Source organism: Ixodes scapularis, unplaced genomic scaffold, assembly GCF_016920785.2.
Source record: "Ixodes scapularis isolate PalLabHiFi unplaced genomic scaffold, ASM1692078v2 PGA_scaffold7__128_contigs__length_106722199, whole genome shotgun sequence".
NCBI lineage: Eukaryota > Metazoa > Arthropoda > Arachnida > Ixodida > Ixodidae > Ixodes > Ixodes scapularis.
The window spans coordinates 92,694,404-92,721,889 of record NW_024609882.1 but is presented as its reverse complement, the minus strand read 5'-3'; the positions used below and the strand labels follow the sequence as shown (position 1 = coordinate 92,721,889).

The window sequence follows — 27,486 nt, the reverse complement described above, 5'->3', positions numbered from 1 at the left end:
TATTTTCGTGTTTTGTCGTTTATGCTGTGTGAAGCCAGGTGCGTGTGTAAGTGCAGCGGTGTTTGCAGTCTCCGCCAACACTCTACTCTATTTAGTGGCTCTTGGATGTTCTATTTGGTAAGCTCTTGTTAATCGCAACCTTAGGTATTAGGAAAAACACCACGAAATTTCAACTCGAGCTTAATTTAGCATATTTTGTATATCAAATTATTGTTATATCACTCTATTTTACGATCCCCTTTGAATTCAATATATCCAGGTTTGACTGTATTGTGATGGCATAGGAGGGCTTTTCCTTGGGGTGGTTTATTTATTTGGTGCAGACCCCCGTGATCGCTCTTGAGGACCCCTGAAGGTCCGCGGACCACAGCTTGAGAACCGCCGCTGTATGCAGTTCACTCCTGTCACAACGAAATTGACGAAACATGTGAAGAAGTTTGTGGTCGCGGGGACTTTGTTGTTGTGAAGTTGGCAAACACTGGCAGCAATGGGATATTAGTTGTGGCAACACATGAACAAACGTTAATTCTAGTAATCAATCAATGTAAGCTGTTTGCAGTGTTGTTATTTTTTTGTGTTTTTCAGCAAGGCTGTTAAAAGCTAGTTTTCCCAGTATTGTGTCTGTTGACAAACAAATGTCGACAAAAAACTCCAGACAGCTACTGCCATCTATGAGCAACGACGGCAACCAGACAACCGGCTTGCCAGTTGTCTGGCTGCCTCCGTCGTTCATAGATTGCGGCAACCTTTCCAGCCTTTCCACTCTGGTTTTTACCAGAGTGGAAAGGCTGAATTTCTAGGCGTCGTCCTAGAAGTCGTTCTTCAGGTCGTCCTAGAAATCGTCCTTGAGGTCGTCCTCGAGGTCATCCAAGAAGTTGTCCTCGTGGTCGTCCTAGAAGTCATCCTTGAGGTTGTCCTAGACGACATACTCGAGGTCATCTTAGAAGTTGTCCTCGAGGTCGTCCTAGAAGTCCTTGAGGTCATCTGGACGTCGTCCTTGAGGTTGTGCCAGACATCGTCTCTGAGGTCGTCGTAGGCATCGTCCTCGATGTCGTCCTAGAAGTCGTCCTTCAGGTCGTCCTAGAAATCATCCTTGAGGTTGTCCTAGAAGTCGTTTGAGAGGTTGTCCTTGTGGTCGTCCTAGAAGTCATCCTTGAGGTCGTCCTAAACGTTGTCCTCGAGGTCGTCCTATTAGTCGTCCTTGAGGTCATCTACACGTCATCCTTGAGGTCGTCCCTGAGGTTGTCCTAGGCATCGTCCTCGATGTCGTCCTTGAGGTCGTCCTAGATGGCGTCCTCTAGGTGTTGTCCTTGAGGTCGTCCTAGATGTTGTCCTCTTTGCATCGACCTAGACATCGTAAAGATAAGAGCTTTGCTTGTTCTCCATCTTCACGTGAAGTGGAAGGGCTCAACAGTCAAACCTCGATGTAACAAACTTCTATGTAACGAAACCCCCCGATGTAACGAAGTACATACTTTTTCTAACCGCAAGTGTATGCACGCCATGTATTTTTTACCTCTATTTAACGAAGTCCCGTTCGCCGCAATGTCGATGTAACGAAGTTTCATGGACGATTCGTCACAAACGTTTGGATCTCAAATGATTTTGGGAAGCACATGCGCTGAAACGGGCCCCCGGTGAAGCGCAAGAGGCGAAACTGGCCGAATCTGGCATGTGTGGTGTACAGAACGGCCACTAGAGGACGCTATAGTCCGTTGCAACTCTAGAACGAAGGGCAAGGGTAGGGCGGGCCGGGGAGGAGGAAGCAGACGGAACGCTGGAGAAGAGAGGGGAACCTCCCTCCCTCTTTAGCGTTCCATCTGCTTCCTCCTCCCCGGCTTGTCTTACCCTCGCCCTTCGTTCTTGAGTTGCAACGGACTATAGAGCCGCCGCCGTTCCGTCCGTCGGCTTCATTCGTGCTGCATAGTTTGTTTCGAGGCTTAACCAAAAGCATGCGTTTCTCGTTGTCCTGGGTGATGGAGCTTTGAAGGCGATGGAGCTGCCCCCGACAACGTTAGCCTCGATAACTTTCTATAAGCCGACGCTGCTGTCATTGCAGCGGAGGAAATGACCAACGAGGCGATAGCTAGCGGTGTTCGTGGGATCTCTAAAGACGGAGACGACATCAAGCCTGATAAGCAAGACACCTGCGATGTGCTCATTAACCGTGAAGTGGTGGACGCAATCGATGTCTTGATCTGGTTCGCAAGCACACAGCAAGATGAAGACACGATGCAGGCCGTCTGGCTATGCAAACGTCGCGTGATGCCAATAATAATGCCAGTAGTGGCCCAGATAAAGGTGACGGGGTACGTTCAACCGAAATAAAGGCATCCTCAGTGAGTTTTGTGCACCCGAGAAACATTTTTGGAAACTTTCTTGAACGTTAGCCCCGAATTTCTATGTAGCGAAATTATGATGTAACAAAGTAAATACAGAATTTTACTGACTTCGTTACATAGAGGTTTGACTGTACATTTTTTTTTTAAGAAGCTTGCATTTTGCAATTTTTGCAGTTGGGCGGCAGTTGCATTACGATAACACAAACACTTCCATTGATTTGGATGTCGTTAATCTCTTTACGAACCATCACGTGTAAATCGGTGTCAATGCCGGCAAAGTTACTGCTTGGAATGGCCAGCCTTAAGGAGACACTGGAAACATTTCCAACTGTTCTAAACATTGTATTTTAACACAGAACGCAATAGGAGGCTGGATTCCAGCCCCTTCCTCTGTTGAGATAGCATCGGACGAGTGGTGACGACCGCTAACTAGAGACAAGTTGCATCCAACCACTGATGCAGCACTCGCACTCGGTCTGCGTCGCGCACTGACCTCCGATAATCGATCGAAAGGAAATTGAGAACTGTGGCCTCGTTATCTAGGAGCTGCTGAGCTAGCACACGTGCCCATATGGTGCAAGAGGAGGCAAGGGGAAGGGAACAAGCAAGTGCTTCGGAGAAAACCGGGAGGTGCAAAATAGCAAGGTGGGAGCTTCAGTGTGCAACCACAAGAGATGCAAGCTTTGTACTCCACTCTAGCCGAAACGCTGGCTTTGCCAGGGTTTCCTTTCGGACATGCTGCGCACAACAAGGTTTGTGCTGTCGAAGCGTAAAATGCGTACCGAGTTCATCTGTGCAAAATCACCACAAAGGAATGGTGAATTTGTTGTACAATACAATTTTACCATTATCTTTGCTACAATGCTCAGGCTAAGGGACGAATGATTTGATTGTGAGCTTTCAATGTTCGGAAACGCTATGAGCTGCCAGTAATTTTGTGTTCTTGTTTGTTTTTTTGTTTTTTTTTTTTTCTCTCTACATGTTGAGTGGTAGTTGTAGTAGCTGGTAAAGTAGTTGTGGCTGGTAGACCTGTGTTACAAATCAGAGGCTGCAAGCACTATGTTCCGATCTTTAGAAGCCGGAGTGTAGCCTCTAATAAGAAAATATGAAGTAAAATGCTTGGTCGTTTCATTTCCATTTTTATTTCAGGGCTGGGTGGACGCCCTGAACGGCTCAACGAGTCTGCTGGCTTCGGTAAGTCCAGCAAATTAACTTAAGGATATTTCTTTGTTTTTTGCTTGTTAAGAGAGCCGTGATTCAAACATTAGTCAGGTATTAGAGATGTAGAAATATTAAATGCAATTATGATAGAATACGAATGTCAAAATAGGACTGCGAGTCAAATTCTGTTTTCAAATAGGACTGTTTTACACGTAATGTAAATTGAGCATAGATACTTTGGGAAACAATGGCTGGAAACCTTTTCTAAAAAGCATACCTATGAAAGCGTTTTTTCTTATTTGGAGCATCTCATGCCTGTGCTCAAGTTGAAAGTATTACTGGCGCGTACCGTATAAAGGATGCGAATTTTCACGCGTTTTCTTCGCTGGAGAAAAGTGATTAGGGTTGGCAATCCTGAACGCTCGCAACGTCCGTCCGCAACCCGCGACGCCGTTAAAATGCTGCGCCAGGCAAAAGTCACTCATTTATTTCAAAATGTGTGACACACTTGAGAGAGAAGTGTATTAGTCTGATGAAATAAGGACGACTTTCCTCAAACTAAGCTTTATTTTTCATCTAACATAAAATAAATAATTTTACAAAGGTAAATTGTCTGATGGCATGTATTTTGGCCTGAAAAATTGATGTTTTGGTTATAGCGCGGTACCACTTATAGTGCAAATTTTCGCGACTCCCGCGACATACGTTATGTGCGGTCTATACTGTATCTGGCCAAAGACGCGCGGTTGGCGCGGAGCTGACAAAAGAGTTGTTTTTTCTCCCGATGTTAGCGCCGTGATGTTTGACAGACAATGTGAGAATCGCCTATTGGTCCTACCATTCCACAAAAATTTAACGCACAAGTTAGAAAAACGAAATGTAACGAACGCCACAAACTTTATATTTATAGCACGCAGATTTACTCATGATTGTGACACAATCTAATCTTGAATCACAACCGAAACATTCCGTTTGGCCGCTTCCAGAGGGGAATTGTTGGGAGGCCGGAATTCCGCGCCGTGCCTAATTCTTTTCACGAGCTAAACCCCTCGTTTCAAATTGAAGCACCGGTGTAGAATACGCTTGCCACACTTACAGAAACCGACAACTGCAAGATCACAAAAAAGAAAAAAAAACAACACTTTAACCACGCTAATTAAACCAGCCGAGTTGTCGTCGTCGTCCTTTCGGAACCGCAAGCTGCAAATTCTGATTCAGAACGAAATGGAACAGAAAAATAGTGTGCCTAGATTTGAGAGGGTTTCCAACTGTTCGATAGTCACATTTGAATTACGAACTGTGAGAAGGTGACGAAAAGACAAAAGCGTTGATCAGGGAGGCGTCGCCGCTCTTCTGTTTGCTTGCCTTCTTTCCAAGCGACAACATAACCAGAGTGCGCACTTACGACCCATCTGCGCAGGAACTGTCTCCATTGCTTTAGTTTCGCATGCTCCCTCTATTAAATCTAGGCTTTTTAAAACAGGATAGATGGACGGAGGAATGGATGCATAGCGGCTGTTGAACAGTGACTTGCGCCACCTAACCACGTCTTTTTTTTACTTCAGATTATATCGTTTAAGCCTGTTTACTCAGATTTAACCCCCTATCTGTTTATTTATATAAAATAAATTGAGACCAAATATAGCAAAAAGCCCCTCTTCTGATATATTTAAGTATTAAAAAAAGGACATGTCGTGGTGTTAGGTTGTGCTTTTAACGAGAAAAAAAGGCATGTGTGGTTGTAAATTGGGGTTTTTGTGACGCTTAGGGTAGATAGATTATGTTTGCTCTATAAAATTAAATCATTAGTGCCTAACGTCCATCAGCGGCTGTTTTTCTTTTCTTTATTTTTTTCTCCAAAACTTCTATACATTTGAGCTTGTGTTCCGTACAAGATTCATATTCTGCACCAAACGCATACTCTGCACATACAATAATCTCATTGACGGCACACTTTGTAAAATTCCTACAAATAAAATCACTATTCAATATTCGGCTTTGTTTTCTTAATTCGATTCGATAACTACTATTCGGTATTCATACCATCCCTAGCCGCAACCAATCAGCTAGGGGGGGATCGGTGGCCGAGTGGTCTAGCGCACACCAGCTCGGAGCACGTGGAGCGAAAGCTCGCGCTGCAGAACCCAGGGATCCTGGGTTCGAGCCCCACCCCTGCCCGTTTCGATCTGGATGAGCATCGTACCGGCGTGCGGTCGTGTATCACTACTGCGTGATGCACGTTAAAGACCCCAGGCTAGCGGCTGTACCGCACTGGCTAAATTTCTCATCTACAGCTGGGAGACTCGTCGCCCCTGTGAGGCAGACCAAGTTCTAGGCTGTATAAACACACACACAACCCAATTTTTTTCAATCAGCTAACTTTCTCACCATGGGGCAATGGCCTACATTCCCGCGCGAGACCCTGCGGGTCTGCGTATATTTCACAGCCAAAGGTCAGGCGGGTCCGGATGCAAGCACACTATATTATGCGAGTTAGACAGCCGACCCCGGTGTGGATAACGCCAACTAAGTGAGCCATCCCGTCATTGATTTTGCCAGACGCGGTCTGACGTTGCCGTTCCGTCGTGACCCCAACACACGGGCAAGAAAGACTACGCCGATGTAAATGGTGCATGCCAGAACAATCGCATTCTCCTAATTCGAAACGCACGCTCCGATTCTCTCGGCAGAAAACGCGTGTTCCGAACCTCGCATCATAAAGTATCCTCGCCTCTCGAGGTCGCCCATCACGGCAGGTGCTTACGTCAGTGCCTTCCTACCAGCCAAGTCGCTCTGGTGCTAACGACCCACCCGCGGAGCCCTCCGTGGGTCCTTACAGGGGTCAAACTATAATTACGACGAATGAAGGCTAACTTACAATAGGGGGCAAAATTGATGAGACCATTGAACAAACTGGTTTCCCTAACATGTTGGCTGTTTCTCCTAGCACGCCAGTGCAGAGCAGTGAAGCTTGACACGTGTGCCCCGGTGCAAAGCAGTGAAGCGTGTCGTGAGAAATCAAGGAAATCTATCAAAGAAACTAGAATGCTTCAAACGGTAAAAGTGGGCTGCGAATCGAATGATAAGCAGATGTGCTGATGGTTCAAAGTTTTGAATATTCACATTTCTGAGGTTTATTCAAGTAGGAATAGATGCAGAATATTCATACTTAGGTATGTACATTAGATTGCAAAAGCTCAGGAGTAAAAAAAAAAATAATGAAAACCCAACAGCCAGTTTACATTCCCACAAAATCACAACTTCACAATGTTGTCCCGATATTCCACTTTCCCATTGCCTCTGCCTCTTTTATGATGGATTTCTGCCCTAGAAAGATATTGCTCTCGAGCGTGGAATCTCAGAGCGTCTCCCACCGTGTGCAGTGCGCTTCCGGAGTGATGACGACGATTGTGACGGACGTGAAAGGTGTGGCGGACATTGTTCCCGTGGACGTGGTGGCCAACCTGATGATTGTGGTGGCCTGCCAGACAGCGGCCAAAAGGTAAGGGCACGTGGCCCGGCAACATCGAGCACCCTGAAGCTGCGCGTGTTAGTTAAGCGTAAATCTCCATTTGGGCGTTCAAAAAAAATTTGATAAGTAAGCCAGTGAAGAGCATGCTACAAGACTTTTTCACAAAGGCGTTTTCAAGTGGTGCGTCGATCGTTCTCAAACTTCGCAAGCGTGAACTTCCAGGAAAGTAATAAAAGAAAAACTCGCGAGCCATTCCACTCTCTGAAGGTGGATGACCAGTGAAGCTGTTTACCACATGACACAGAAACGCCCCGAGAAACCAAAGGAAACTAGACACGCGCGACGGGACCGCCACCTGGCGGAAAGTAGACACGTGTGACAAAACCGCCACCTCGGGAGAGTGGAACGAAAAGATACTAGGCATGCAAGCTCTTGGAACGACGACAAAGATGGCGGTGCGAGCGTAGACATGCTGATGCGGGTCGCACAGCGGCAAATCCTTGAGAAACCTTTATTATTTACCTGAGAGTCTACTGATTTTGAATATGGTGCCTACTGATAACTAATCTACATCTAGTGAATAGACCGATTGCTAAATTACCTAAGCATCAAGGAGGATGCAGGGAATGGCGTTCTAGGTGCCGGCGTCTGCAGCAGTAACTGTTCTAAAGCAAGAGCATAAACAAATGGCATCTTGTACGCACATTCGTCAGTGCTTTATTTTGGTTACTTCAAATCTTTTATACGGGGCGTGCATGTGGGTGCAGTGGTGTGAGCATAGAGTTTTTAGTCACTGCACACGAAAAATCCACGAGACCCTAGCCTTAAACAGCTTTGCTGTAAAACATTTTTCTCTAGGAACGGGAGTGAAAAAACGAAAGCAAACCATCGGGTGGACGCTGCTCCTTGCACGTCATACCCCATGCGCCCTCAGGGCTCCCGGATCTGCTTTAAGGTGTTGATCTCTAAGAGATTTTCCTCAAGTTTTTGTACCACGTGGCGCCATCTGTGAATAGTGGCGTCCACTTGATGGTTCGCTTCCGTTTTCCTTCAACACGCAGAAAAAAATGTTTTTTTTTTTCTTGCGTGTTTACAGCGGAGCTGTTAAGGGCTAGTTTCCCTACAATCGTGTCCCCCGCAAAGAAATGATGACAGAAAACTCTGGACACCTACTGCCATCTACGAGCAACAGCGGCAAGTCACGTATCTGGTTGCCGCCATCGCTCATAGATGGCGGCAGCCTTTCCACTCTGACTTGCTGACTTGTGGCCTGCCATTACTTTCTTCATTGTCCTCGTCTCTCCAAAATTCCCACCATTGTACAGCTCTGCTGATCTTCCTTCTTCACCAGAGTGGAAAGGCTGAAAGTTTTTTTTCTCATTATGCAGTGGAACCTCGTTCATGCGTTCAGGGTATTTCCATTTTTCCGACTTTTACATTCGCCGTTGAACTGCCGTAGGAACACGCATATTAATTTCCCGCTTAGTGCGTTTGCTTTTCTGGTTCTTGCGTTGAAAAAGCCGCCGATACGGCGCCGACGACGACGGCCGATTTGCACGACGAGCTGGTTCGCGGGCAGGTTGATCGTGTGAAGACACGTTCGCGGATGGTCTGCCTCCCGAGCACATTCACACGGAGGGGGAGACGAGGGATGGCAAGGATCAACCAAACCAATTGACGACTGCACAGTGGCGTTGTCGTCCAAGTACGGCGTTTGTCGCTACGGTCGCAGCGCCGTCGCTTTGACACGAAAAAGAAGTGTTGTGCACTGTCGTCACCCGCTGCGCGAGAAACAACACCGTGAGATGCTTAGCGCGAATCGCCACCGCTTTTATTTACCCAAGGCATAACACAAGTGTGGTCCTGCTCGAGGAGGGTCGGAGTGGAAGCGACAGAGTTCGATCTTGCGAAGGGGCGTTTGCTCACGTCCTTGTCGCCACGCACTCGCACGCAACACTTCGATACACCAGAGGCACAAAAAGGTCTTGCCCAACCTCATCGGGTCTCGGTCTTGCCGGACGAGAGGCTCGGTGGCTGTGCAGGACGGAGCACAACGTGCTAGACAAGTTCTGGGGGAGTACCGCAACCTGCACTGCGTTAGCCGGGAACAGTTCCTGCAGCTTTATTCACGTGTGGAACCAAAAATTGCTCGACAAAACAAACCAGCGACTGGACGGAACGGGCAAAAGGAAACAATGCTCCATCTGTTTTCCTTGTTAAAGAAAGAAAAAAAAAAAGGTGTGTCGTTGCCTGACAAATCGTTTTTCGAGTCAACCCTCATAAAAAATTTGTGAAAAGTGCAAACCGAAAAAAGCCAAGCACCTTTTCACTTGCTGATTTTATTTCAAAAACTAATCTAACAATTATTGTTTTTTTTTAACGAGCAACAGGAAGTTGGTGCATCATTGTGCTTTGTTTTGTCTTTGTTTAGAAAAGCTGCAAAAAGTTTGCCCGTCTGACGCGATGCAAGTTCTGGTACTCCTCCGGGTCCGTGCAAAGAAGCTGCTCTCAAAATTTGTCTAGCACGCCACAATTTCTCCCGCACATGTTCTACAGCACGTCATCCAGCGAAACCTCTTTTGGGGCTTTGATGTACTGGTTGTGTGGAGACAAACTGACGAGGACGTTGGCAAACGCTCCTCCACAAGCCCAGGACTCCGTTGTTCGCCCACGTTTTACTCACCCAAAGCACGAGGTGGAACTCACTAGCTTTTTTGAATGTATTAGAGTTCACGCCGACGAATGTTTACAAACTTCTTCTGAACCATTTTGAGCTCACACCTACGAATGCTCGCGTAATATAAATTGTTCCGTGGCAGTTGGCCATCTGCCTCATTTCTGGCCTCACCCCCAACATTCTTGTTTCTTACATTTTCCCAGATCATATGTTTTATTTCCCCAATCCCCCGAAAAACGTGTCAGTGAGGTTCGGCCATACTTTAGACTTGGAGGCCTATCTGGGACGAGAAAGTTTAAACCTTTAAAGGTGAGCAAAACGTATGAGCCGTCCTATCTAACACACGCACCCTTTTGCGTCGGCTGCTACTCTCAGCTCGCCACGTCGAGAGCGCCCCGGGCGGTGCACGGTTAAAACCTCATATGCACATGAAAAGCAACTAGAGGAATTGAGACGACAGAAGCACGCGTTCACATTGGAGCTAGAGATGGAAGAAATCGGCAGTCCTGCGTTATTCCACAGTGGAGTCGCAGCGACAGCCGTGACATGTCACTGTGAAGTCGTTGGGCTTCGACGTCGCGTTCACTCTCTGTGGGGTCTCGACGGCGAAGTCTCAATTGGCTCCATTCTCACGAGCACGCACCTTGCAGTTCTCCCCGCGGCGAACTCGGAGATGCTCCTCCGTTGCTGCCAGCGCGTCTTTCAGCATCTCGCAACAAACGCAAAGCTAGCAGACGACAATGCCGAGACGCCCATGTCTGCTAGTTTGTGCCGGTCTCATCAAGTTTCAACGCGTTTTCCACTCACGGCGGCTCGGGGCTCTATATACGATGACTCGATGTGCAGGCCCGTCTTCTATTTAGTATTGCATAGATGGATACGGCCGAACGCTTTTAATCGGGTGGCGGCTTGTGCCACCTAGCCAATGCTTTTAAGTTCAACACTTAAATCCGCAATGATTAAATTTGAAGGTAAGAATGATTATGAGTTTTTTTATTGCTACTTCGCAGTGATCTTGGCCATCCAGTGAGCACTACACGACCGAGGCGAGACAAAGCCTCGGCAGCTTAGCAGAAAACAGTTGCCACCAAGTGTGGTCTAAGGTTGTCCCCACGCCAGCAAGAAATTTTATTATCCAGCCCCGGGAATTTTCGCTAAGCACGAGTCACGGATGGAAAGTGGCAGACGAATGTAAAACTAAAAATTAGTGTTTGAGGGGGGAAACTTGCGACTACAAACTCAAGGAGAAAGGTACCGGCATCTTACGCCTAGGATGGAAGGGCGACTGGTCCAGAGCAGCCATTTACCGCTTTGGTTAGTTCTGGTTAGTTATGGAATGTTCCAAACCAGAACACACGATGACGACGGAGAATGAGCTGAAACGTTTCAAAGGAGTACATAATTATAAAAGAAAAAACCGGGTCGAGCGGTGTTCAAACCCTGTTCCCTCCGCGTGGCAGTCGCATGCGTCGCCAATTCCGCCACGCACGTGGCAGTATACATCCAATTCCATTTATGGCTTCCCTTCCCTATCCTGTAGCCATTGAAGTTTTTCTATTATTGGACAGCATGTTTCGTAGAATCCTGCTTGCTGAATATTGCTTTAAACCTACGAGGCAGGCGGTCGAAGATTAACAGTCCCTTTGAAGGCCCGCGTCGCCTTCACGCTGCCCGCACTTCCCCTCCTAGGGCGGAGCAACAGCAGCGGCAGCAGCAGACGGGCGAGGAGGCGTCCGAGCGGCTCCAGTCGGAACCCCCTTCTGAGCAGCAGCAGCCGGCGGTGTACAACTGCGTGACGGGGTCGCTCAACCGGCTGGTGGTGGGAGACATCCGGCGCTACCTGGCCAAGTTCCTGCCCCTGTACCCGCTGCAGGACACCTTCGGCTACCCCCGGGTGGACATGACCTCCAGCCAGGTCTACCAGAGCGTCATGGTCTTCTTCCGAAACTACCTGCCAGCCGTGGCCGTGGACTTCGTTAGGCGCTGCACCGGCCGCAGGCCCAGGTGGGTGTTGGGGGTCGAGACGGAACTTCTAACGTGAAGCGTTCTTTGGCCAGGTGTTCGGCATTTCATGAAATCCAAAAGTGAAGCTCGGTCAAAAGCGTGGCCGCGACGCTCAACACCGATTGGTTGACGGGTGGGAGAGTGAGGTGCTCGACGCTGATTGGTTAACGGAAAGGTCATGTGACCAGAGGGGTAGGTGAGGAGGAGCTCAGAACACCAGTGCGCACTGAGGGAGAGGAGCTTGTGAATGTGGAAGGCTCTGGAAGCCTGCCAGGTTTATCAGCTGTTTAGCGGTAGTATCACTTCATTCAAGAAAAGGGTTCGCAAAGTGTCCTGCGAAGCAATATTATACGGCCCCGGGCACGCCACCAAACCCCCCGCCCCCCTCCCCTGTACACAAGTACAAGAGGTATGTTTGGTTGCTAACCTGGTATTACCAGCCGGATTAACTCTGAACAAGAGATAGCAGTAAGACAGCAATAAGCTGAAAAATGCATTTGTAGCGAAAGACTTCATTAAGTTTTGCGCTGGCCTCCCTGAATAAAGTTTTCAAATCTATGAAATCTTGCAGCGGCCTTGATCGAAGTGTCCGCTACAGCCATATATATATATGCGAACATACTTTTACAGGATGAAGTCTGTGAAGTCAAACGTGGTCCTTGAGAGTGACAGATGAGCACCCCCCTAATGTTTTAGGACTCTTGGTTAAGAGTTTAGACGTGAATGTCTGCATCTTGACAAGCTATATTGAACACCCAACATCTTACTGAGAGGGGATTCCAGCAATTTTAATGTTATGTGTGCCTGAATCAAGATAACATCTTTGCATATCACTTTTAGTATGTGACAGTTTCTTTTTAATCTTCCATTTCAATAAGTTGCCTTTCCCTCCGGCTGGCCTTGCCTGCTGCAGCAAAATGTTGCTGACCACTGTTCTGGAAACAATTACCGTAGAGATCCGAGAGAATGCCTGCCCCTGAGAGATCGCCCATCCTGTTTTTTTGGGCTCCATAACATCAAAATTCTGAAACATTGCTTACCCCCCGATTCCCGCCATATATTAATCACACGATATCTGACTGAAATCACATCATCTGCAGGTATCGGTATGCGTGGCATGCACGTTGGCCACAGGTTTTCTTGCATTTATTGCACCATGAAACGCGAATCTGCTGCGTCCGCAATCTGCGGTATCTGTTCCCGTGACACGCGAGTTTGCAGTGGGCTCGTGCAATTTTTTCTGCGATCTGCGCACGTGGTATCGGTTCCCGCGACACCTGGGTTTGTAGCACGTTCTCGGGCGTTTATCGCGCTGTGAAGCGCAAACGTGCTGCGTCCACATTTCATAGTATCCGACCCCGTGACTACGGAGTTCGTAAGGAATTCCCACATACTTATCGCGCCATAAAACGCAAATTTGCTGTGTCTGCGATCTGTGGTATCAGTTCTCGTTTCACTTAGTAGTTTGTAGTTGCCCCTCCCCACCCATTTGTGCTTATCACCAATTTTTCTTTTTATAAAATATTGCCCTTTTTCATCATTTATCGCTTAATTTTGGGTAAGCATTCTTTCGGAACTTTTTGGTATCAAGAGCACACACGGTACGCGTTAAACTGTGCGATGAAGAGCACCGTGAAGGTAGGCGTCTGGAAACTCTGAGTATCGCGAAACGTTTGTGATGCAAGAACATTTCACATATGCAACACATGTGCCCAGCAATTAGCCACACATTTTTTTTAGTGCTGAGTGTGTTTTATGAGTTGTTTTTATGAGCACCAGGAATGAGCGCCATAAACAATTGACATGAACGAGCAACATGCTGAAAGCTTTACACGACAATAAGGTTTTATATATAAAGTTAATATATAAAGTTTGAGCCCGCTGTGGGGAGACAGAGAGAGGAAGTATAGATTTTGCCGACAGGCAAAATCTATACTGGGTGTCAACTATTCTGTACTACAATGTTGAGTCTAGAGTGGCTTTCACACTGCTGCAGCCCCGCTCTTCCGCATGAGCACGTGGCTTCGTCTTGCGTCTCATTTGCACGAGCTCGCACGGCTAGTTTCGACGAAGTAAGCCACACTCTGCTCGACAACGTGACACAGACTAGTTGACACCGAGCATAGAACCCCTTCGCTACAGCACGTCTCCCCGTAACTTGGCAAACGGCGAGAGCTACACTCTAAGCGAGCCAGGCAGCGCGTCGGGGCGAGGTACGCAACAATACTCTGCCAACCGCTAGTTGCACTCTCGCCCCCCTACCTTTGGCAAGGGACGTTACGTGCCTGCATTCCTTCGATTGGCTCAAGCGGGCTGTAGCGTTGGCACTTTTCCAAGTTACGGCGAAACACAGTATGGACGCTTGCGGACGACACTCTGGATGCTTCTGTGTACCAGGATGGTCCGCTTCCTGGAGCAGTCCAAAAGTGCCATGGAGGCGGTGCGCTTCTTCACCACTCAGACCTGGGAGTTCTCCTCCAACAACATGATCCTGCTTCACGACAGGCTCTCTCCCTTCGACCGACAGGTGAGCTGCAGAGTTTCCCAGTCTGCTTATTGGATCTCGGTTCTGGCATGCCTTGCATCACCGTTCAATGGCCCTCCATTTCATTTTTCGGTGGACTGCGGCGGATGCTACTCACCCTTCCGGCCGACAGACCCTCTCCAAAAGTGTGCGCCGTCTAGTGGCCGCTACGTCAACCGTCCGAGTCGGCCATTGTTTGAGCCCATACTTTGAGCATATATTGGACGTGAGAGCTGCTTTGGCGTTCAGCGAGCACTCTGATCTGATCGCAAGCTTTGTGCTCGAACAGTGACGACCACCAATGTTGCTTGATGGGCTTTTGAAAAGGGTCTATTCAATGCTGTAAATGTATCCCGTGACTATCTCTCCCGCACCTCATTGTGCCTCCCCCCACCCTCCGAACATCACATCAGGTTCGCGCGGCATTGAATCGGCCTCGGCGGCTCGTCACGTCTTTTGTAAGATGAAACGGAGTGTGGGAGCGTTTAATTTTTCAAATATAGCGATATGTTTTCCTGCATGTAAATGGCCGTCTGAACCCATGTGCAAGACGTGGCCCACGTAAAAAGCTCCTAGTGAAAAATAGGTTCATTATCCACAGGAGTATCAAAACGTGAAAAATGAGCAGAAACTGCGTACCATAAAATCCCATAAGGCCGCTCTCCCCCGGGAGATTGCTCGTCCCGTTTTTCTGGCTAAATATCCCTAACACAAACATTCTGATACGTCACCCACTCCCCATATTCACAAAACATTCACAGATTCCCGAAACATAGTGGGAGCTGCTGTCATTTCGGACACCACGCCCCGCAATGTCCGACGGAAGTCGCATCAGCTGCACGACCTGCAGTACTGGTACACGCATGATGAGCGAGTTTGCTGCGGGTTCTCACGTCTTTGCGATCCGCGCACGCAATACCAGTTTTCGTGTCGTCCCAGTTTGTAGCGAGTTTCCAAATTTTTTGTCAGCCATCTGCACGCGCAATATCGGTTCCCGTGGCATTTAAAGGCCGACGTACAACCTCGGTTTTCTTCAGGGAAGATAATCCTCTTGGCGCTCCCCTCCCCCTAAGCTGCGAGGGGAGCCAAGTAACGGCAAGGCATAAAGTGGAGAGGATATAGGAAAGGAGGAGGCGCACAAAAGTGGAAAGCGCGAAGTGTACGTCGGCCTTTAAGTTTGTAGTCGGTTTCCTCGTGTTTACCGAAACAGTAAAAAAAGAATCTGCTGCTTCCACAGTCCGCGGCATTCTTTCTTGTGACACGGGAGTTTGTAGTGAATTCCCCTCGCGTTTTTTGCGCTGTGAAATGCGAATTTGCCATGCCCGCAGTCTGCGGTATCAATTCCCGTGTCACATGGTTTGTAGCGGGTGCCTCAATGTTATTATTAATTTTTTGGCACATTGATACTTTAGACCCATGTTGTTGTAAAAAAACTATCTCCAAACTCCAGTTTCAGACATGCTTTCCGTGTAAAGCTCGTCAGATTATGAGGCACTGGAGAAAATGAGCCTTCTGCACTAATTCCTTATTTCTAACTCTTTTTGTTTGTGTTCAAAAGCATTGAAAAGCATGCGGGAAGGGCCTCGGCGCACACCGCGTATCGCTGCGCTGCAGTGTTCTTCCACAGCATAAAGGCAGTTTGCTTTCATCGCTATCACCATGGCAACAAACGCAGATTTTCCGAACGTAGTTTGCTAGCCAAAGTTTAATAGTTTTGTCATGAGCCGCCACGGACTGTCGCCTCAAAGCAGCGTGTTAACGCGCTCCCGAGTGATACACGCGCCGTCCGTAAAGGTCATTCGACGTTCGTTGCCATGGTGACGGCGATGAAAGCAGACGGTCTTTTTGCTGCACAAGAACACTGCGGCGCAGCGGTACGAAGTGCGTGCTGAGGTGCTTTCCGGACGCTTTTCGATGGGCGGAATGTGAACAAGGAGAGTTTGAAATAGGGACGCAGAAGGCTGGTTTTCTCCAGCACCTCGTAATTTGACGAGCCTTACATGAAAAGCATGCTTTTTTGGCCATCCCACACCCTGTATTTTTTATTCGTAGCATGGGTCTAAAATATCAAACTGCAAATTATTTTTATAAAGTTTTGCTGTCTCATCTGTTAAGATTGCCCACCCCATGTTGTTCTCTATTTCTTTCTTTATTTTGGGTGGGCGTCCTCACGTGATTTTATGGTACTTCTGGTATGGTACTTCTGGTATGGTACTTTATGGTACATCTTAAAGGTGCTCAAAGTGCCTCGGATTGTTCTAGGCGGTGTCACCCGACATCCCGGTGTCGTGTGACATTATGGTGTCAGGTGTCGGGCAACGTCGTATGACCAAGAGAAAGCATCTGGTCACATGACCCTATGTCACCTAACCACGTGACACAATGATGTCATTGAGGTTACATCCTAGACACAGATACGAAACCACTAAAAGTTTCTCTTATAAATGCAGCACATTAGAGAGAACCTCTGCAACCAATAGCTCCTTCGAGACCCTGAAACATCACCCGGGGGACACAGTGTTGTCCGGTTCCTGACTTTTGTCTGCCGTTTCATGTTCCCTCAAACGACATAACAATCCTGCCAGTGTATCTGCACATGGAAGGGATCAAGGAGTGCTAACTGGACGCGTAATAGCTTGATGTCCGAGCATTTAGTTTCCCTTTTACCCCTCGCAGACGTTTGACATTGACATCCGCAAGATAGACTGGGAGAGCTACTGGGAGAACTACCTGCTGGGGGTGCGGCGCTACCTCTTCAAGCAAGACCCTTCCACCCTGCCAGAGTCACGCAAACGACTCAAGAGGTAGGCACTTATCCAGGTCACAAACGTGCGTCATTCCAGGAGAGTCCTGGAGCACGTTGCTTGTCATGCTTGTGCATTTCGAACGAAAGTTTTCTGGCTCGTCGCAGTGGTGAATGTGTGCTGGTGGGACTGTGATCGGGTACTTGTGGACTACGATGTGTGGTTGGGTATGGGTCTAGGAATTTTTTTAATGACTCAATTTCTTTGTTACTTGTAATGACACATTGAATGCTGAACTTTAATATGTAGCTATTCGCAACTCCAACGCCCTATAGGTGGCGGGGCGGTAGTTCCAAGATGGCGGAAGAGACGGGGATAGATTCTCCAGGATGAGAGGCTTGACGACGGCGCATTTAGATATTAAACAGCCAAAGTATGCATCAAAGAGTACCGAAAAAAAAAAAAAAGAAACACCGAGGTTCTGCAGTAAGAAAAAAAAAAACAATTACTTTTTTTTTTGCAGTCATTTACACTTACTTAAGCTATTTTAATAAGTTGCACAACTCGGCTTTCAAGCCGCTCGTGAAAGTTGGTAGCGCCGGTTGAACGTCAGTGCGCTGTACGTCCAACTGAAGTTTAGGGGTGTCGTACACTAAGCGAATACTGCCTATTAACATAATCGGCGTGTTTAGGGGTTTTATTCATTGCTCTGTTACAAATAAATATTTTAATTTACCGTACATTTTTTGTACCGTGTTATTGGCAACATTGCAGTCCCTTTGGCCAAAACTGAGCGTCCTAAGCTCTCGTCACGAATGGCTGGTTAACACAGATGCACTTAAAATGCTTCGAGCATTTCTTTATTTGCTTTGTAGTTACCTGAAAGCAAGTACGAGTATTCTGCCTTTTTAAAGTGCTTGGAATAAATAGTCATGTTCCTTGTAACGGCCTTAAAACACAAACCCATTCCGGATTTGTGTTGCTCGACATACCGTTGCGCGACGAGTTTTCTCCTACTTATGGCAAACAATAGACTTTTCGTAGACCATACTATAGAGTTCTTCATCATTAGCGGGAGCGTCTTCCGTCACGTTGAGCACAGATTGAGCTGGCGGCCATGCACAAGACCAGAAATCCGCAGCGTATACGATACACGAAAAGTCCCTAAGGGAATTAGACATCCCAGTCCTTCGTGCAGCGCTGTTTCAAGGCGAAGCACAAGAATTCCTTTTTTAACGCGCTCACTTTTGTTCGTTAAAACGGCTTCACGCACGAAGGCCGACAGTCCCTGCCACCGTTTCTGCGCCGCCGCTGCCGTCCCCGGTCCTCTGGTTCTCCGTTCGTCCGCGGGAGGGCGAGCGGCGCGCTGGAGTTGCGAATAGCTAATACAACAGTCTTTCAACATTCAATACCTTATACCGTGCAGTGTCTAGCCAGGTGTTAAAAAATTAACTTCTTGCCGAATGGTCTTCTTCCTATGTCAGCACTAGGGGTGGTAGGCAATTGTGAGAACTAATTCATTAATATGAAGGGCAACTCCGCTTCATTTTTGATATTTAAAAAACTATGTAGCCCTCTTCAGTATCATATAGGATGACCCATGTCAAATATTACGATCTAATTCCGTCTATATGTTTAATAAACTGGCCAGCAAACTTTCAAATGAGCCAAGTCGCCGAAGTCTGCCAACTGTAGTGTGCGACGTGAGGCGCAATCGTCAGAGCAGTCAAGGCGACGGAGTTGGAGCGGTCAACGTTAAACCACTACGTCAGAGGCATGACAACATCATTCTCACGTTTTGTTTGTTTTTACTTCTCAGAGCAAAATTGAACAATGACGTCATAAGTTTCTCCTCCCGGTGTTGGCTGAACGGCGTCCATGTGATCACCGTAACGCGGATGCACTAGTTTGCGCTGCCCTGCGCGCTTATTGGTCTGTTTCTCCGCTCCCCCCTCCTCTTTCGTCTTCTTCCCTTCCCCCTCTCCCCCGGGCCATCACCGTCCACGCCATGCGAAGCGACCTGCTCGCATACCCGCGTCGCGTGTCCTATACGTCGCCCCCACGAACGTCACAAGACCACGTGGTTTGACGTGACATGGCCATGACTCTGACGACTCGAGACCAATGTTGCCTGACGCAACCGAAGTTTCGGTTTCGGTATCAGCTGATGTTTAAATTAAGATTACACAAATACTATTCCACATTTCGCGAATCCGAAGACTTAGAGCTGTTTAGTAGTGCTCTGTGAAATGGAATCCCATGTAAGCCTAAATTTTTTGGAATTGAGCGGAGTTGCCCTTTAAAAAATCTGTGTGCTTTATGACAACGAAGAAGCACACTGTGTGCTTCTTCCCCGTCGTCGCCTGTTTTTCGTGCTGCTTCCTACAATGAAGTTTCACCAACGCGCTGCAAAACTATCTATTCTTCTATGATAGCTGGAAAGGTGTGCGCCATCTACGAGCGACGGCGGAAACCATACTAGTTGTGTGCTTGCCGCCGTCGCTTATAGATGGCAGTAGCTGTCCAGGTAGGTTTGTGTCGACATACACGGACACGATCCTGGGGAACCTAGCCCTTAACAGCTCTGCTGTATAAAAATGACCATATACTCGAAATTAATGCAGAAAGCTGAACTTAGTTGTACAGCTTCGTTAGGTTCGGTCGTAAAACAAGAAGCGGAGCTCCGAGACCATAGGTTCCCCCTTAATACGAGCAATGAGTCTCCAGGGGGTAGGCACTAGAGCGACGAAATGAGCTTAGAGTATCGACACTTCATTCACCAATTCCCTGGCGGGTGCCGCCATTTTGCTGCCTAGTGCAGAGCAGACGCAATTGGTGATAGGTGAATGCAAAGTGTGACTTGCCGATCTTTAGATGCAGTGTAGGGAAGCACTAGCAATATTGTTTTGCTCCGCACTTGCGCCAACAAGCTTTCCGAACATCTAGTAGGCGCCTTGTTCCGTGCGTGGTCGACACGGAGGTAGGAAACTTCTGGAAGCGACATGACGCCACCAGAGTTGAAGCCAGAAGTCTGGAAAGACACACCCCAACGATGACCAAAACCAAGCAACGCCCCGAGGGTGACCAAAACGGTTGTTGGCGCCTAGTCATCTCTCTTTTTCGTCCAATAGCGTCTCTTGGTTTCTTCCATCGTTGGGGATGTGTCCCTCCACACTTCTGGCGTCACCTCTGGTGGCGTCATGTCGCCTCCTGAAGCTTCCCACCTCCATGGCGGTCGACCACTCCTCGTCGAATGCTTGCGTCGATCGGTGGACGGCCAACTCGCAGGCAGCAGGCGGTACGCGTGGCCCTGAAGACCCTGCTGTTTCTCGGCTTCCTGAGAATCCTGCTGGGGCGCTCCAAGCTGGCGCAGCAGCTCTGGAGGCTCGCCATGGGCCTCCTCTCTCGTCTGCTGCACCTCGTCCGGTTCACCTCCCACAACTGATTGCTTCCTCGCAAGAAGTTAGTGCCAACCGCAGAGCGACACTCCTCTCGGCCGTCTCGCCTCGAGAGGATTCGCGTCGAAAGCGCCTCGTAGAAGCAGTTCCGAGGCTCTTTCGGCAGAAGCGCGGGCCACCGGAAACGTGCGCAACCGGCCCACCACGTCCCTTCTGCGTCCTGTGAAGGAAGATACATCCAGGCCCTTTGTTCGATGGCTTTATCTCGGGAAGTTTACGCAATTCTGAGGTCTGACCGTTTGGCGAGGACGTGCAAGCTTACACGATTCTGAGGTCTCGCCGTCCGACGAGTATGTGCAAGTTTACGTGTCCCAAGGTCTCGCCGTTTGACCGGTATGTGCAAGTTAACATGATTTGAGGGGCTTTCACATGCTGGACGCATTTTGGCTAACATCACAATTTCAAGTTTTTAGAGCATTACGAACGATTTGTTGCAATGTGAAGAAGGCACTGGGGATAAGACAATGTGCAAAGGGTTGCATCGAGGTTTTCAACGATCAGATATCAATTTCAGTTCTCTTGCTTCCTGTTGTACTCTTGGCACGTGGAACTTCAGATTTGAATGTGAACGCCACTCTCAAGGAAAGCTTTGTTCAGTTTTTGAGTGCGAAACCCGCATACATATATACAGTGTTACTCCGAGCTGCAGACAAAACTGAAGTCGTATGTGGGGCAATTGTCCAACCCAAGATTTTTTTAAGTATTGATGTCAAGGCGCACAGGCACAGATTGCAACACAGTTAACAGAAACAAGCAATCTTGAGGGTTGCTATTTTATAATCAAATCATTTAAATCGTTTACTGCACATCTGCGTTCACAGATTTCCAAAGTGTGATCAAAGCTACCACCGTAGTGACTCAAAAACACCTTTTTTTCTTTATGAACGGAGCCCACAGATACACTTTTTTGCGACTTGCACGAGAGGCCAGTCATTGCAGTTTGCAGAGGAGCTCAGCAAATGACTAGGCACTTTCAGCATTTGGGCTAAGATGTGGGATTTGTAACGCCTTGCTCAGTCTCCTGGAGCAGATTCCTCCTTTTCTATTGTAAATTTAATCTGTCTCATTATTCACTGGTCCTCTTGCTTATATATGTCTGAATTTAAAGTTATGAATGGGGAATGGCGGGCTCCATACATAAAAGGCTCGAAATATTTCCAATTATAAGCAACTAGTGTAGTGGAGCATGCTTCTGTGAGACAACGACCTAAGTGGTAAAATTTGGTGTTAGACATTAACGCACCATTACCACACAACTGTCTTCTGAAAGCCCTGACAGCACGTTTGCTCTGTGTCACGCAGTTTTGACAAAGCAAAACATACATTTGTAGACCACCAATGAAATTTTGGTGAGGCAACCTTTATTTCACACTTGTGGCGGGTGTAAGATGCCTGACTGCAAGAGAGGAAAATACTATTGAATGTTTTGTTACAATGTGGGAGGTCTAAAGCAAGCGATGAAACGCATGCCTTCTTTTGCATATCTTGGGGAAGCACTTTCACTCTTTAAGGTGAATATTTCAAAGTGAATGTTGGTCAGCAAGCAGTTCGAATTTTGGGTGTATAAAGAAAGATCTCGTGTACAAGAGTTATATTTTTAATACTATGAGTTTTTTGTGAAAGCCGCATCCCCTTTACTCTGTTTCTACCTTGTGATTCCGGAAAGCCTTTTTTTGTGCTTGGCCCCTCCTGGCTTGAAACTTTGACCGCTTCCCTACTGATTGGTTTTCTAGGCTGTCGACCAACAAGTGTCACATACTGTGACAAAATGATAGCTAGTGTCTGAGAAATATTCAAAAACATGTTGCTTTATTGCACGTTTTCTTTTCTTTTTTTTGGCATATGTATTGACAGAGTTCATAGTCGGCTCTTGAGTAAATCAATCAGTGGCATAAGAACAGAAAAGGGGAGGGGGTGTTCCCCTTCCCTCCTTTCCTGGACACTTCACACGTTTCTAGTGGGGAAAAGGAAGTAAAATTCCCCTTCCCCTTCTATCAACCCCACTCCCTCCGTAATTATCCCTCAAACAATCCTGACGGCTTTGGAATCAGTAGTAGCGACGAGAAGTCAAGAATTATACAAATACTGACAAAGATGTAAATGCCAGTTTATTCAAACTCTCGCAAAAATGTTGTCATACCGAGAGAGTTTTAGGCCTTCTTGTATCGGATTTGTCTATTCAGAGCACTAAGGCTGAAGGTGCCATTAGAGCAAGTTGAGACAACATTAGACGTCCTGCAAAGTTGGGAGTTTGCTATATCCAAGTGTTGTAGCTGTGAGGAGGTTTCCTTTAGGTCCCAAGAACCTTGTCTCGTTGCTAAGAGAAGCCTCCAGGAAGATTGCCACAATAATAACTGGGCACAGAAAAATTAATTGCGATTGCCCGATTAACAGCAGAAGGAAATGCAAGGAGTATGCAGAAATGTCTTAAATTTACATATTTGAACCCTCGTTCCGTTCAAGCTTCATTGCACATCAGCAGGGTTGTTTTTCCTTATTCTTTTTCACAATGATGAACAAAGTTTTTTTTAATAAACATATAGATTTTCTCCCAAATTTTTAAAAAGAAAGATTGCCAGCCAACTGGAAGTCATTCAAAGTATGCCTAGCAGGTTAGCGGAACATAAAGAACCCAATACTTAGCTACCATCCACCAAGCCCTGTTGCCCAAGCCCAATCGAGGTGATGTTTGAACTCTTGGTGAGCTGCATTTCAAAATGCTAAGTGCTGCCCCTTGCTGCTAACGGTTGTAAGAGCATGCTTTTAAATTGTAATTACAGGCTATGAAAACAAATGTCGCATGGTTCTTGCGAAACACATTTAGTTTGTGAACATGCATGTTTTTTTGGCGCCACATTTCGTGGGCTTTCATTTCACTTCCACGAGGGTAAATAATTTCGCCGGATTCTGGGCAAGGAATTTACGTGGTGAATCCTCGCCAGAGTAAATTTCTGTTGGTGACAAGTTTAGAATGGTAAAATCTTCACTTTACAATCTTCTTCTTTTTTTTTTTTGCTACAATACTTTTTTAGGCTCCAGATTTCTCTCGGTTGGAAGAGGTTTTACAAAAGTGTCCTTTCATTCGGGACGTTCGACGACGCTGTAGTAACGAAACGACAACGTAAAATCCATATTTCTGTGTGTGACTGAAACTGGCGCGGTCGTTTACAACTTCTTGGGATGCTTCTCCATTTATAACTAGGGTTTCCATGTTTTCAGGGTTCGTTTTTCTTCGAATTCGAAGTGTTCTTGGGGGGCATTTTTTATATTCCCCATAAATTCCGTGTTTTTCTGTGTTTTTTTGTTTGTTTTTTTCGGCAAAACGCACTGATGTTTATCGGAGCTCATGCTGATGAAACGAAAAACAGACGTGCGATTTCCCCAACCTCCGGAGAACATGTGTGTGACGCAAATCGCTGAAGAAAGCTGCTGTTTCAATAAGACAATGAAATGGGACAATAGGCATGGTGCACGAAGGAAGAAGGGGCCTCGCAGACAATACGGTGCAGGCCGTATTCCCCTGATTAATACAAAATAAAGCTGTAGATAAAGATAGCTTCCTCGAAACTTGGGGTTTATTTTTTTTCTTTCATTCGAGGACGGCTCCGATTTGGGGGTTTTCGGATTTCACCCGACATCAATAAAACGGGCTCGAGGAGTTCGTTCTCGGGGTTTGTGGTACTTACCGAAAACGTGGAGCCCTATTTATAACCTTTCACCACGCAAAGAGTTCACCGACGTTCTGTTCAAAGTGTCAATGAAAGCTTCAAGCCTGAGTGAACTGGTAGTTATCAAACGAGACTCCACTGTGCTCAAGTGTAGGGGCACATTAGACTTTGTTCTAACAAAGGGACTGCATACTGCAGCAACGCCGATGCTACGAGCACGCGCTCGTAACCTCGCGTTGCAAGGCGAGGTGGTCGGGCTGTGCGGAGTGCAAGTTCGTCTGCTTCTTGCACGAGAGTTGTGATGATGTCAGAACGACGTCGATTGAAAAAAATGGTGGGTTGGTTTCTAGGTATCTAGCGTTTCGGTCTACCCACAATCCTTTTAATCAAAGCCAATGGGAGTGTGGCATCGTTCTGGCGTTACCACAACTCCTGCGCAAGAAGCAGACGACTTGCTTTTCGCAATGGCAGGGAAATAGATCTATAGGGGGCACTTTGTCTAGCTTGTTTTCTTACAGGGCTCGGTGTTTAACAGATGCAGGGCCCGTGTACTGGGTTCTTTTCGTCTGCCTTTCTCGGTTGAGCACAAGGCACAGATTTTGTGCGAGTGCTGCTTCTGCACTTGGCTGGGCCTTGTGTTCGGTCGGTGCTTGACTGATCGAACGCTGACCCCAGCTGAACGCCGACGCAGAGCTTGGCTAAGCCGAGTGCTGCATCAAGAACATGGACAGATATTTTTTGTTGTCCCAATGGGTTTAGTTCTCAACTTAGCCACTAGGAGCGCAACAGTTGGATATCCTCCCCAATAGCAAAAAGGTCTTGGATGTTGTGAATGTTTATACAATGCTGGTTCAGTGCTGAAGAGGGGAAGTTTAGTTAGTAGGTGCAATGAAGTATGGGAAACTGTGACCTTGCGCTTGCTGTTCTGAGAAACTTGTGTCTTTGTTGTCGAATGAGCTGGACTTCTTTTTGGCAGTGAAAGGGTTTGTCTTTAATCCAGAAGCTGGTATTCTGATGTGTGTTATAGTAGATCGTGTGAGACCTTTTGCATATGTATTTTCTACGTGATTTCGGACGTCCTAAACAATTTTGCAGACGAGCGAGTCTTTTTTTTTTTCCCCGAAGTTGCGAGGTTTGGTTTAAGGTCATTGGGAGCGTGTTCGCCGTCGTTGACAGTTTTGAAAGACTCATACCCTTTAAGAGGTGTCAATGCTACCACGGCTCTTCGGTATTAGTACCACTGTTCCGAACAGGGTGATTCTGTCCAGGGAGGAATTTGCAGTGTTGTGGAAAAGGAAAGAAATAGACATATCAAGTTAGCGTGGGTAAAGGCCTCAAGTTGAGGAATGCTAGATAGGTGTTGGCTCTGTCACACGTAACAGAATGTTTGTGCTAGCCGAGGCTAGATTTGGCATAGTGTTAATGCGATAGATAAACAACTGAAACCACCGCATTTGTGTGTTTCGCAAATGCACGGTGGCACGGACAAACTGCAAAGGTCACTTGTGTTACGGTGGGAGCTATGATTACAGGCCCAAGATGTATTTCGCTGGGGTTGATAACATATTCAAATCTGAAAACAATATCTGGAGCTTCGGAAAAATAAGTGCTACTTTATTTATATTCTTTTGCTAGGGGACACTACCCCACACCTTGCTTCACTGACTGGTTGACTAGTGCTACCGTAGATGGTTCCATTAGTTACCGACACTTTAGCCCGTCAAGTGGCCTACGAAAGCGTAGGAATTATTGACGTACGGTGCACAGCAGTTTTTAACCTTTGAAGGCAACATTATAACCAACGACCATAAAACTGAGCCTATGTAGTCATCTATTGTTAATGAGTTACAAATATTGATTCAAACAATATAGTCTATTCAATGATTACGGCGAATGCATAGTGACGTTGCGTGTCTGCTTTCTCGAATGTAAAAATGGGTAAAGTATGCTGTATACGAATAAAATGCCCACCCCCTTGCCCGACATAATTGTACTTTATTTTGGATAGAAAATTGCTCTTTTCAAGATGTGCGAGTAATGATGAGAGGTATTCTCTGGAACCATCTGTAAGCAACGGTAACCAACTTCCCAACACCATTATAACAGCTGTGTTGAGAGAAGGTGTTGCGGGTTTAACCTTTTGCTACACTTCAAGAACTTTGCTTATTTCGGTTAGTGAACACTGCACAATTCCGGGAGGCATTCCAAAGTATGAAAAGTGTGTTTTCTGTTCGGATTGTTTCTCCAATGCCAAACTGCTTCAAAGTGTGGGTGTGTGTGATTTGCCAGGGAAGAAAGAGGGCTCCCATTACCGAGCGTGCATTTTCTGTTTACCGTGGACCCGACCTTTGCAGTTCACCGAAAGCTTGGTAGTGAAAGCCAAGTCCCACAGCGTTCCGTTCCTAGCGTGCAACAGAGTGGACACTTATAGCAAGAAGCGTGCAACATATTGTGCAGCATTAGGCGAGAACTCTGACAAGCCTCTAGGGCTGCTTACTCTTTTTCAAATTTTTGTACCCCTCGGGGTGGACGCAAAATTTTGTGACGAGAAGGGCAACGTTGCGAGTTTTTGAAACATTATTCTTGTGGAAATGTATTTTTCTATTTCTCGACTGGACTCCAAGAACAAAAAGGCATTTTGGGTGGGTGCGACTCCATGTTTGCCACTGTGAAATGAAATTAGGCTGGCTTTTCTAATGGTGTCGATGTTGTCCTTTGCTGTTGTGCCTGAAGCTGATTTTTGATATTGTAATTGTTCGTTTTTTACACTTCAACCTTTGTAAAACAAAAAATCTTTCGGGTCGTGGACAATCTGGTCTGTGCGTTTTAAGGATAGCCGGAGTGGGGCATCGAACGTTGCACAAACTTTTTGGGGTGAAGTTAAAAAACTATGTCTTTCTTTTTTCTGCAGATTTGCAAGATATTATAGTATTTTGTTTTTTCTCTACCATGTTAGTATGCTTCACTGTAAACAGGACCTAGGCATGGTTGTTATATACTAGTCTTGCTACTTTTAGGCAAGAGGTTTAACATTGTTTTTGTAAAAATGTGGGCAGATGTCTTGAGGTGAAGGATGTCTATGTGTTGCTCTACAACTCTGGAGGGAGCGGCAGAGTTAAGCTGGCGCGGTTCCGAGTGCCTCTGGTAGCATGCCTGCGAGCTCCACATCTGTATTGGGGAAGGTGAATTAAAGTGCTTTCTTGGGTTATCTACGTTGGACTATGTCTCCCTTCATGCTTGAAAACAACTGCCTAGCTGCCCAGAGGCTTCAAAATGTTTTTAAGTAAAACATCGCCGATATGTTTTTCCAACCATTACGATCACGTTGCCACTCCCGTCAAACATTCATACGAGTATCTGTCAATTTTCAGTTTGTTGCTTTTGCCTTCCCCGTTATTTCCGAAAACTGCCACCCGACGTGGCCCATGCGCGGCAC

At 46.9% G+C, this 27,486-nt stretch overlaps 1 protein-coding gene and 1 pseudogene across 1 annotated transcript in view; both read left to right on the top strand.

Annotated features, from left to right (window-relative positions):
• LOC8037883 (fatty acyl-CoA reductase 1) overlaps positions 1 to 27,262 on the top strand; it is a 62,633-nt gene extending 35,371 nt beyond the window's left edge. Inside the window, exons 8-13 of the mRNA XM_029991789.4 lie at positions 3,492 to 3,536; positions 6,887 to 7,005; positions 11,342 to 11,656; positions 14,054 to 14,183; positions 16,857 to 16,984; positions 20,213 to 27,262. Of these exons, the coding sequence (XP_029847649.3) occupies positions 3,492 to 3,536; positions 6,887 to 7,005; positions 11,342 to 11,656; positions 14,054 to 14,183; positions 16,857 to 16,984; positions 20,213 to 20,369 (894 nt within the window). The 3' untranslated portion in view covers positions 20,370 to 27,262. The remainder of the gene's footprint in view (positions 1 to 3,491; positions 3,537 to 6,886; positions 7,006 to 11,341; positions 11,657 to 14,053; positions 14,184 to 16,856; positions 16,985 to 20,212) is intronic.
• Positions 25,985 to 27,262, top strand: LOC8037881 (annotated as a pseudogene).
• Positions 27,263 to 27,486: the final 224 nt, after the last annotated feature.